At 46.9% G+C, this 12,529-nt stretch overlaps 1 protein-coding gene across 4 annotated transcripts in view; it reads left to right on the top strand.

The window, feature by feature from the left end:
* Positions 1-12,529, top strand: part of LOC144123056 (alkaline phosphatase, tissue-nonspecific isozyme-like) — a 75,709-nt gene that overhangs the window by 38,276 nt on the left and 24,904 nt on the right. For all 4 annotated transcript variants that reach the window (XM_077655969.1, XM_077655968.1, XM_077655971.1 and 1 more), the window contains one exon: positions 1,273-1,607. In XM_077655969.1, the coding sequence (XP_077512095.1) occupies positions 1,273-1,607 (335 nt within the window). The remainder of the gene's footprint in view (positions 1-1,272; positions 1,608-12,529) is intronic.

Genomic DNA, 12,529 nt, shown 5'->3' with positions numbered 1-12,529 from the left:
TGCAAAGATTATCATCTCGTCAATGTGAGTCAATCAGTTAGACCAGCCACTTTCGTCGCCTAAACCTTTGCCATAAAGCATGCGCTTAAAAATGGTCCTCTAGCATGAAACGACACGTTCACTGCTGAAGTGAAGCGGAGGTATCTAATCTTTTGCTGAACGAGGAAAGGATGCCTTTTCTTTCTGAAATGCGGCACACTTCTCGTAGCTTCCGTAAAACCTGCATTTTCCTCGTTTAGCGTGCGTGCAAGGGAGACTTTAATTGAACACTAGTGAAAAGACAGAGTATGAGTTTCGAATTGCATTGGGATTGTGAGGAACTACTTCGAGGAACGGTTTCCTCAGCGACAATTTTAAAATGCGTGTGGAGATTATTCGTTTGACGGAATAAAATAAACGGCCTTTTTTCCATCATGACAGTGCTGATCCTTCGTTGCAGGGCCATTGAAAGCACTTTTCGTTCTTCTGTGTTTATATATCGGTGAGATTTCATTTTCAGCGCGGTAGGTTAATAAACTTCACTTTAATTAACTGCTGCATGTGATTAAGAAAATTGGCAAACCGCCTTTGAAATTCTGTGGTGTTGGGGTAGTGACTGTCCAGAACTCATGACTTTTTATGTATTATAACTTTTATACAACCCTTCTTCGAGCAGGAACGATCTTGCTTGTGACCATAGTCTCCTCTAGTCCAGTGTGACCCATCTGGCGAGTAACAGAGTGAGCTAAGGCCAGTTTTACCTTGTCGCAGATCATAGAAAGCTGCACGAGTGTCACATGAAGTTTTAGTAGAGTGTTGTAGATCAGTGAGTGCCCTTTCATGTCTCCCGCAGCTTTCGTGTCTGGTGCAGCTTTGTCCTCTCTCGATACTGTTCGCGGATCCTTGGCTTTTGCTCTCGGCAACGTTCACCATGCGGGGATAGAAATGGATTGAAAAGGCCGCTTGTGTTCAAAGAACACGTAGGCAGTCTCTGTTACGAAAGAAGGCAGCCTATTATTTGATTCATATATTCTCAGTAGCCGTGCGAAGGTGCGGTGTCAGTACCCAGCATTCGCCACTTTCTCGGCTACTCTTCTTGTTTGCCGCGCGGCAGTCATGCGCAGTGTAATAATAAAGAGCACTAAAATAATGTGGCACAGTGCGAGGTGCAGTGCAATAGTCGCGATGAAAGAGGCTGAAATGAGCGCAGGCCATTCCTAAATGATAATGCTGCGTCAGAATAAACTGCTTTTATGGATCAAAAATTACGTATAATCACACTTTTTCACGCAGCCAAAAGGAAGTATTGGAGCGACCTAGGAAAGTCCCAGATTGAGATGAAGCTAAGAGCCCGGCCGAACACCAATCGCGCTAAGGGCGTCGTACTCTTCCTCGGAGACGGCATGGGCATCAGCACAGTCACTGCTGCGAGGATCTACAAGGGGCAGTCCAAGAAGAATTTCAGCGGCGAGGAGTCGGTGCTGTCCTGGGAGAGGTTCCCGCACGTTTCTTTGTCGAAGACGTACGGCCTCGACGCGCAGACCTCCGACTCAGCCAACTCAGCCACAGCCTACCTGTGTGGTGTCAAGGCCAACATTAAAACTATTGGTGTTGACGCAAGTGTGAAGGTATGTTTCAGAAACGACGCTGTATTCGTCATAATGATATAAGACATGCATGCTGCATTTGCTTGTTGGCTTGTGATGGCATTAATTATCTTCTGTCGACGGAAATGCCTTGTGCCAAGCTTCTAGGCTGTACGCTGTGAACTTCTCTACATTGAATCCGTGGAAATCACACAGCCTGCTTTGCCGTGGACATGCGATTTGACCAGGTGAAAAACTGCTGCCTCAAGAACAAGTTTAGGAGAAAACTGAGCCACGGAACGCAAGAAGGGATTCCCCAATAATGCCATTAGGCCCTGCAAAGCCAATGTGTTGCCTTGATGTGCTGCCATTATCAAAGAGACAACGAACCAGCCATTGGTTGCGGCAGTAGAGCGAACACTTCGCGATCACAGCTTCCACTTGTTTCTTTGCCTGAGGGACAACCGAAAAAGTTTTCGAAACCGTAAAAAGCCTAAGGTGTATACTTTAAGCCCATCACTCACATAGTTTTTTTTTACTACAAGAATGAACTATGCTAAAGTGTCCGCTAAACTATAAAGTGTCAAAATAGGTGATAAGAACAACTTGAAACATTACAGGCCGATTTCTATTCCTATATTTTAGAAAGCTCTCGAAAAGCAATGCCCATGTGAATCGACTGGCTTTTCACCAAACATTCCGTATTAACTGACAGTCAATATGTATTTCGAAGAGGAAGTCCACGGAATCTCTTTTACTCTTGCGAAAGGAAATTATTTTAGGGGATATTGAAGCTAAAAACATTATGCTTGGTATTTTCCTCGATTTCACCAAAGAATTCGCCCTCCGTCCATGGCCTTTCTATTGAACTTGCTCGGCCTTACTTAAGCATGCGTATACAAGTTGCTCCGGTCAATAATTACACGTCTGGTTCATTCTGACTTAATGTGGTATCTCGCAAGGCAGTCCTTTCGGTCCGTTCCGCTTTAACGTTTATGAAAACATTGCAAGCATAGCCCATAATGTAAGCTGTATCCAGACAAAAGTTTTTTGTTTTGTGGCTCGTCTGCGCACGAAGTAAATATTCCAAGAAATCTGATTATTCGTGCTCTACACAAGTGGTCCACAGCTAATAGTTTAGGAGTTAAGTATAGCAAGACTAACGCTCTTTTTCTTCGGCCTTATGACCCAAGTATTGCAACAAGAAATGTCAAGCTTGAAAATTACGTCATTGAAATTGTGGACTGGTTTAAACCGCTAGGCGTCGTTTTCGACTCTCGTATGAGGTCGTCTGACTATGTAATAATGGACCTTGAAAGCAGTCTTTTTTAATTTGTAGGCTTCCTCTCTTGAGGTCGCCAACAGTTTTCCCCAACAGTCGTACATAAATAACCGTCACCTTGTTTGGGTTATGACACGTAAAACAAACCTAAATATCATGCTCGCTCTCCAAAAGAAGGCAGTTAGACTTATCGCTGGTGCGTGGTAAACTGGCCCTAGTGGAAGTTCAGTCCCACATTACAGGATTCTTTGCGTGCTTCTTTAATTCTTTGAGTATCGCTTATTCATTACCCTGGGTTCTCGCTTGAATGAGTATCAGACTTTCTGAAGAATCTTGCTAGACTTAAGCTTAAAGAATAACGCTTCTTCACCAGAAGCAAATAAGACTGGCACGTTCCTCGAACTACGACATTATATGGCAACCAGAACCTTCGGTTGAGTTTACCACGGACTTCAAAATCATCATTGTATAAACAGTCCAATCATTTTTACAGCACCAATGAAGGACTCTAAAATGTGTTCGTTTCATGCAGCCCCGTGTTTTTTTTCCTTGCCTCGATCGGCATTACCTTGAAGTTTTAATTTCTTAAGGTTTAAGCCACGAAGTCCTACCTATTCGACGTTCTGTGGTGGCTTATTATTTGCCTTGTTTTTGATTTACTTGTTTGACGAGCGTAACTTTCTCCGTTCTGTGCAAATACTCGTCGCGCTCCATCTATTTTTCTTTTGCCTGGGAGTGTGCTCATGTCTGTTGCTCTGAATATTTATTTTCTTTTCAACTTGCCCTGCTGGACCTCGGGCACCTCTAAAGCTGCCTTCGTAGACTTCGTCCGAGGCTCATTTCCTGCAGTTGGCCCTAATAAATTGGAATTGAATTCAAAGTCAGTCTAAAAGGTTAGAAATGCTAGTGATGATCGGTTTGGTTAGTGCTAGATGGTTCCTGGTGTCGAAGCAGCCTAAAAGAAGCACAAATACGGATGATGATGATTATGGATTTTTATGGCGCAAGGGCAGCTATGGCCAAAGAGCGCCATGTCACAAGGTATTTTTTCTTTTTCTCAAGGTGGGGTCAGAGACCCATTTCCCAAGCATTTCACCCTAAATAAGCCGAGCACCAGACCAGGGGAAAGCTTGTACCCATTGTATCACCGGTGGGTACCCGGCGGCACTGGGGATCGAACCCCGCACCTCCCGCATACGAGGCGGATGCTCAACCACTTGGCCACCGCTGCGGTCACAAATACGGATGAATACTACAGGAAGGAAAAGAAAAAAATACAGAAATGGCTGAAACCAAACTGACTGTGGGTTCCTAAACAGTACTTTCTGTAACGTTCATGTCTATTCGCACTGATTGCACAAAATTTATTCATAGAAGAACTTCACAACACAGAATGAGAAACCAGCGCAGGCTGATAGACAGCGAATTAAGTAATTAATGTTTTGGCTCACCTTTTTGTAACCTATTTAAAAAAAACCTTTGCAACCAGGTAGCAGGACACTTCACTTCTTAGATCAAACAAATCCGCTTTCCTGCCTTAAGGTGCATTTTTGGTTGTTTCTTGATTTTATGACAAAAAGCAAAAAATGATAGATAGATAAATTTAATAAAACGAAGGCAGAGAGGTGGGGCAGAAAGATTGAGATCTGGCCTCTTACTCTAGACTGGTGACGGGGAGGAGAAGTAAGAAGCTCGTGATGAGTGACAATGTCCTGAGTATAGTTAACGCATTTGTTTTGATATGAAGATCAAGACGACGACTCTGAGGACGGTGTTGCGCTGTGGAACGAATGCCAGGGGTGTTCTCTTGGCGCTCCCCGATACCAGATACAAGCGCAATTATACTCAGATTTGGCGGAGTTGCAGTCGTTTCCTTTCTCTCGCGCTGTAGCTTGAAAACTGCTCCTTGCCCCCGATTTTGGCCACGCCCGAGGACACCAGCTACACTGTCGCTTACGTTACTCCCCCACATCTTCAGCGGAGCTCACGATCACGACGTCTACGACTGGCTGTCGTCCCATGAACGAGTAAACGCCTACAATAAGTTCTTTTAACACAGATTGCTCAGATGTACTCGGCCATTCAGCCGTTCGTAAACAACGTGCTGAACAAGAGCTTCGTTCTTGTTTTCATCTGTTTGAAGAGCCCGTTACTAGTTACGTGAAAAACGGTGTGGATCATTGTAAACACATAACTCTATCTATGACGGAGACCAAGTATATTGAAAACCGTTTGGAAGGTACATCTGATGGTACCATTCAGATGTTACTTGCCAAGGACCCTGAAACCATCACTGACGTCATTAAGCTGTGTCAAAGCTACGACGTCTTGTAAAAACAGCGGGTTTCTACTAGCGGTTCCTGCGTGCCCGACGCATTATTTTCCCGGGTTAGGATTCTGCGTTCCCGGCGGTAATCCGACTGTGTTGTTTTTCAGGACCATTGCCTTCATACGCCAAGAGTTGGCACGCCAGCTATCGCTGCTCCCCGTTCCCAGTAGTCCCCGCCATCTCTCACTCCGTTGATCCGGCGCGCCATCCAAGAGCAGGCCGGGGAGAGTTTACCTTCGAGCCCTCGGCCGCTCCTATCACATACCCATTTACGTGCGCTGAGGCCGTAGCAAGAGCGCGGCTATCCGATGTCACCGCCACTACCACCTCATTTTTTGAGCCCTAAAAGCCGTCACCGGCTCCTGCCTCCTCTTTAATGACTCTTCGGCAACCGGCAACGAAGGCGTAGCGAACGCAAGACAACTGTCTCATCTGCTTTGCTTGCTGCTTTGCCCGGACTTGTGCGCCTCTGTCACTTGTGGGTGCCGAACTCTCTTTGCGGAGCACAACCATACCGCTATTGAAGGTGCTCCTGTCCCACCGATCCTTTCCTATGGCCCGTTGCCATAAACTGTCACATGGGATCTTCCCTGCTACTCGTCTCGTCGGTCATCATCTCCCCGTCACCGGTCTCTATTGCGTGCTCTGTCACCCCTTCACTATCCCGAAGGAAAACTTGCGGCAGCAGTTCCGGGGTCAGGAACTGCGTTCTTCTCGAACAGTCAAATTCTTCCTTCTTCTACAGCCAATTATACGTGCTTGCAGATGGTGTTGCTGTTCTCGCGCTTGTGGACGTGGGTGTTTTCGCATCTCTAATTAGCGCCCCCCCCCCCTTGCCGTATACTTCGTAACGTGATGCGCCAGTTGCAAGTTTCCTCGTCCGTAATACCCTGTAGTGAGTTGCAGTGGCCGCCTTTTCATCCAGGATGTTCTCCACATAACTGGGTTTCCCGTGCGGTCGCATTGCTCTCACGGCAGCCTCCTCCGCTTACTTCCTTCCTCACGACTCAGACTGCGTTTATTTACTGAGCCTCTGCCAGAATTGAATTGTCTTCCATGTCTGACGAACTAAGGTGTGGCACTCCTCTTCGTTCTGAAAAAAAACCTCTCCTTACCGCCGATACCACCATTCCTCCGTTTTCTATAGCCCTGGCGTCCCTATTTTGCGACTATTTCTCTGATTCGACCGCTATTTTTGCGCCCACTGATGATGGAGCCCGTTGCAACTGTTTCGTATTTCCTTTTGCTGTTCTCACTGTCTACAATGGCTCCCGCGTCATATAGGTCTGCAAAACTCTTTACCACTGGAGTGCCTTCGTCGCGTAGAAGCACTTAGTTCTGTACTTCCGTACGATATTTTTTATGACCCCGCGCCCCTTCATCTTGATGCTATCGATTCTTCTTATCCTGCGCCCTTCTCAGCCTCCCATGACGTGTTTTCTCGTTCAGTTTCCGAGCACTTCTTGCCTGCTGAACGCGATCAGCTGAACGCTTCGCTCTGGCGTGCTCTGGAGTTGGGGGGGGGGGGGGGGAGGATGGAGCGGAGAGCCTTCACGTCCGTCTTCAAAAAATGTGACACAACAGCCTCTGATGAATTCTTTCCTTCCTCCATGTAGACCTCCGTGGGCCGCTCTTCCGCCCTCACTCACTTCATTGACACCCGTACGCACGCCATATTACGTCAGTGCTCGTATCATGTGTCTGCCACAGAGTTCCAAGTAATCAACCAGCAATTGAAGGATATTACTCACCGCAGTGCCACCCAGCTCTCCCACAGGCCATGGGCCTTTCCTGTGGTTCTTGTTAAAAACAAGGGCAGATCTATCCGATCTTCGGTTGACCATCGGGGGCTAAGCAAGAATGCCTCCAATTAGCGGAATCCTTTTCTTCTCTTGACCGGCACTCAGGCTGCTCGGAGGTGCCAGTGGCTGCCGCTGAGCGCCAGAAAACCACATTTTTCACTCCAGACGTCCTTTATGAAATTAATAGGATGCCATTTCGATTGTGCAACTTTTCTGCAACATTAAGCGCATGATGGGCACGATTCTCAGTGGGCTAAAGTGGTAAACGTGCCTGCTTTATCTGAACAACTTTGTCGCATTTTCCGAAGAACTTGCCTTTCATCTGGTCCACCTCGACCAAGTACTGCTGTGTCTCACTGACTGAGGGCCGCAAGTGAACCTGAAAAGTTTGACGTCCACCCACCATGCCAAACTACGTGCCATTGCTGACTTTCCCCAGCCAACCTCCTTCAGAGAACTGCTCAACTTTATTATTGTGTCCTTTTATTTTCGCTGTTTATTCAGAAATTGGGCTTCCATCCTTGCCTTTTTGACAGACCTACTTGCCAGCAGCTACCTCTGGGCTTGATCGCTCGCCTTAGACACAGCCTTCACCACCTCAGCCGCCTTCAGGTATCTCCTCCAATCCTCCGCCATTTTTACCCCAACGTAGCCACCGAAATTCGCACTTTCGCAATGGCTTCCACCGAGGCTTCCATAAATATGTTGCAGCGAACGGTAGAGAACTATACCGTTACGGAAAAGGAATGCTCGGCAATCACTTGGGCGATCAGCAAGTTTCGCCTGCACATATACGGCCGCCCATTTTCTGTCGTTACAGACCATCGTGCCTTCTGGTTACCCTCACTGAAAGACCTATCAGGTCGCCTTGTTTGATGGGTTGTTCGTTTGCGGGAGGAAACATTCGAGTCTTTTAAAGGCATGGCCGTCAGGTTTCTGACACCGACGCACTATCCTGCTCAAATTCCTCATTGGGCCTGACTCTGCAGCTCTCTAGACTAGATTTCGCGTGGTTAGATATTGCTGATATGCCGCCTGAACAGCGCCGAGACCCTTGCATCGCTTCCTTCATTACTCTCCTGTCTGAGCCATCCATGCGTCTTGCGTCCAGAGTTCTTCGCCGCTATGCCTTCCACTTTGCCAGCCATTACGACATGTTATACTGCCGCAACTACCTCTACGACTGATGTAAACGGCTGCTTACAATTCCTCGGCACCTACGTCTTGGCCTGTAAGACGCCTTTTATGCCCGTCCTTAGTGTGTCCACGCCGGCATGTTAAGTACTATAATGCGATACAGCGCGAATAAAGACGGAGACGAAGCGAGACAAGACACCACAGCGCTGACATCAACTGAATTTTTATTGCGGAAAGGGGATATTTATACAGGAAATGGAAGGAAACGCATGATGCCGCTACTGCTGGAATTGATACGCGGGATAAGACATTTAAAGGCGAAAAGAAGAGGCTGCAACAGCGCACAAGGGTGACTGCTAATAACAAACAACAACGCAGTGCAAGCCAATGATGAACGATAAGACAAGGCACCGGCATTTTGCAAAAAAACACAAAAACAAGAGCCAAAGGGCCTTAAACCGCAGTACAAGGCGAGGAATGAAAGTAGGGAGTAAAAAGCAGGGCACTAACACTTTGCTAGGGGAAAAGAAAGCCATAAAAAGGTTAATAAAAGATCTAAAACCGTGCGAGAGAGATTTTAAAATTGCAGGGCCAAAAGGGGCAAATAAGAGGCTGCTCATGACATGGCGGCAAACACACCTGAAAACTACTAAGAGCCAAAAGGTTCTAGAATCGCTGAAAATCAAAACCGAATGAAGAAATCACCTAGATGACATCTGGCTCAAATAATCTACTTCTCGCTTCGTCAGGGCTATCGAGGGAGAGCTGACACAGTCCTCTCCTAGTTTCAAGTTGTGCAATGCCTCCATGATTTCGCGAGTGCTTTGATGGGCATTTTTATCTAGAACAGTGCAATCTTGAAACAACGGCGTGCAAGGGCGAGACGGACACTTCAAGAAATGCACTCCCAGGTTCCTCTTTGCTGTGTTGCTGACGTCATTAGAGTGCTCCATCAGTCGCTCATTAAGGCACCGACCAGTTTGGCCTATGTAAGCCCTGCCACAACTCAAAGGAATTTTATACACGACACCGACTTTGCAGGATACAAACGGTGAACGGTGTTCGACCGGGCAGGCTGGTTTACGCTCTGCAGGGGCGTTTACTCTCTGGCAGAGCTTGGAGAGCTTGTCAGGAGCTGAAAACACCACTCTGACATCAACCCGCTGGCCTATTCTTTTCAACCGGTGAGACACCGCGTGCAGGTAAGGAATCACAACAACCTTGTTGTGCTTGTCTAGAAGCGCAACTTCGCGTATTCCTCCCTTGAGCTTCTTCAGGAGGCCTTCTGCTACCGAGATGAGAAGTGTCTTAGGGTAGCCTGCTCTTTCCAGCCTAGAAGACTGTTTGTTAAAGCTGTCACCCATAGAGTGCAGACCGGATTTCTTTAGAGCATTAGTAAAACACAGGTTCGCGATGCCGCGCTTAACAATCTTAGAGTGGGCAGAACTATAAGGAAGCAGGGACTTGCCCCCTCTCGGCTCATACCGCCAGCATAAGTGTCTTTCTACTAGAGAAAGCCTTAAATCAAGAAAGCGTAGTGATCCACTCTCAGGTGTCTCATGTGTCAACATGAGAGGTGACAGGCACTGCTCAGAGGAGGAGAGAACACGAGAAACAGTACATGGAAAGGAGCAAACATTGTCAGCAAGTAAGACTAAGTAATCGTCTACAAATCTAAAAACTTTTGTGACAACTGAAGGGAGTCGTTCAGCGAGCAGTCGGTCATGATGGGCAAGGTAGATGTCACTGAGGATGGGAGAAATGCATGAGCCAATGCACACACCGCTTTTCTGAATGTAACTGCTCTCGCCCCATTTAACAAAAGTGGAATTAAGATAGACCGTCAACAATTCTAAGAAGCCACCTACCGACATACCGGAGGAATTTTGAAATGCAACCGAGCCGAACTCATCGATGCTGCTTTCAACGCAAGACAAAAGCTTGTCATGTGGCAAAGAATAATAAAGATCTTTAATGTCAACCGAGAATGGCATGAGAGCTCTGCAGTTAGATTTCAGGAAGTCAAGAACTTTACTCGAGTCCTTCAGAAGGAAGGGATCGTCAAGTGCCAGAACCTTGAGCCTAGACTGAAGGAATTGCCCCAGTTTATTATTCTTTGCCACATGACATGCTTTTGTCTTGCGTTGAAAGCAGCATCGATGCGTTCGGCTCGGTTGCATTTCAAAATTTCTCCGGTATGTCGGTAGGTGGCTTCTTAGAATTGTTGACGGTCTATCTTAATTCCACTTTTGTTAAATGGGGCGAGAGCAGTTACATTCAGAAAAGAGGTGTGTGCATTGGCTCATGCATTGCTCCCATCCTCAGTGACATCTACCTTGCCCATCATGACCGACTGCTCGCTGAACGACTCCCTTCAGTTGTCACAAAATGTTTTAGATTTGTAGACGATTACTTAGTCTTACTTGCTGACAATGTTTGCTCCTTTCCATGTACTGTTTCTCGTGTTCTCTCCTCCTTTGAGCAGTGCCTGTCACCTCTCATGTTGACACATGAGACACCTGAGAGTGGGTCACTATGCTTTCTTGATTTAAGGCTTTCTCTAGTAGAAAGACACTTATGCTGGCGGTATGAGCCGAGAGGGGGCAAGTCCCTGCTTTCTTATAGTTCTGCCCACTCTAAGATTGTTAAGCGCGGAATCGCGAACCTGTGTTTTACTAATGCTCTAAAGAAATCCTGTCTGCACTCTATGGGTGACAGCTTTTACAAACAGTCTTCTAGGCTGGAAACAGCAGGCTACCCTAAGACACTTCTCATCTCGGTAGCAGAAGGCCTCCTGAAGAAGCTCAAGGGAGGAATACGCGAAGTTGCGCTTCCAGACAAGCACAACAAGGTTGTTGTGATTCCTTACCTGCACGCGGTGTCTCACCGGTTGAAGAGAATAGGCCAGCGGGCTGATGTTAGAGTGGTGTTTTCGGCTCCTGACAAGCTCTCCAAGCTCTGCCACAGAGTAAACGCCCCTGCAGAGCGTAAACCAGCCTGCCCGGTCAAACACCGTTCACCGTTTGTATCCTGCAAAGTCGGTGTCGTGTATAAAATTCCTTTCAGTTGTGGCAGGGCTTACATAGGCCAAACTGGTCGGTGCCTTAATGAGCGACTGATGGAGCACTCTAATGACGTCAGCAACACAGCAAAGAGGAACCTGGGAGTGCATTGCTTGAAGTGTCCGTCTCGCCCTTGCACGCCGTTGTTTCAAGATTGCACTGTTCTAGATAAAAATGCCCATCAAAGCACTCGCGAAATCATGGAGGCATTGCACATTTTGAAACTAGGAGAGGACTGTGTCAGCTCTCCCTCGATCGCTCTGACGAAACGAGAAGTAGATTATATGAGCCAGATGTCATCTAGGTGATTTCTTCATTCGGTTTTTATTTTCAGCGATTTTAGAACCTTTTGGCTCTTAGTAGTTTTCAGGTGTGTTTGCCGCCATGTAATGAGCAGCCTCTTATTTGCCCCTTTTGGCCCTGCAATTTTAAAATCTCTCTCACACGGTTTTAGATCTTTTATTAACCTTTCTTTGGCTTTATTTTCCCCTAGCAAAGTCTTAGTGCCCTGCTTTTTACTCTCTACTTTCATTCCTCGCCTTGTACTGCGGTTTAAGACCCTTTGGCTCTTGTTTTTGTGTTTTTTTTTGCAAAATGCCGGTGCCTGGTCTTATCGTTCATCATTGACTTGCACTGCGTTGTTGTTTGTTATTAGCAGTCACCCTTGTGCGCTGTTGCAGCCTCTTCTTTTCGCCTTTAAATATCTTATACCACGTATCAATTCCAGCAGTAGCGGCATCATGCGTTCCCTTCCATTTCCTGTATAAATATCCCCTTTCCGCAATAAAAATTCATTTGAAGTCAGCGCTGTGGTGTCTCGCTTCGTCCCCGTCTTTATTCGCGCTGTATCGCATTATGGAAAAATACCAACTAGCCCGATCTGCCACTCTTGCATGTTAAGTACTTACGCGCGCCTACGAATCCGCTACCGCAGGCGCTGCATGTAATGCATTAAGAAGTATTTTCGTTTGGGCTAGTTGCTTCATAGCTAAGGTTGGTTCTGAAGACGGCGCAAAAGGCGCAGGGAAAAGGAAGGCACAAGAAAACAAAGGGACAGGCGTCAACTTTTAATTAAGGTTTATTCGCCCAAACCTTTGCATTTTCGTGAAGCACCCGAGCTTTGTAAATCACTACGACCGCTTTTGAATCGACTATCAACGCCAGCCAATCACTTCTCAGCTTCCATGCAGCCGTTGCTATGTCCAACCTATCCATTCGATCGCTTGGCCATTGAGCTCTTCCCATCACTCGGAATTGAAAGCGGTGAGTCATCGTGGCAGCGGAATTTCTCACTTGTCCAGCTGATACGTCGCCGTTGCCATCCGTCTCAACGTGTGAAGCTTGCAATTTCA

This window comes from Amblyomma americanum, chromosome 3 (assembly GCF_052857255.1).
Source record: "Amblyomma americanum isolate KBUSLIRL-KWMA chromosome 3, ASM5285725v1, whole genome shotgun sequence".
NCBI classification, from domain to species: domain Eukaryota; kingdom Metazoa; phylum Arthropoda; class Arachnida; order Ixodida; family Ixodidae; genus Amblyomma; species Amblyomma americanum.
The sequence above is the reverse complement of the archived record's forward strand: the minus strand, read 5'-3'. Positions and strand labels throughout refer to the sequence as shown.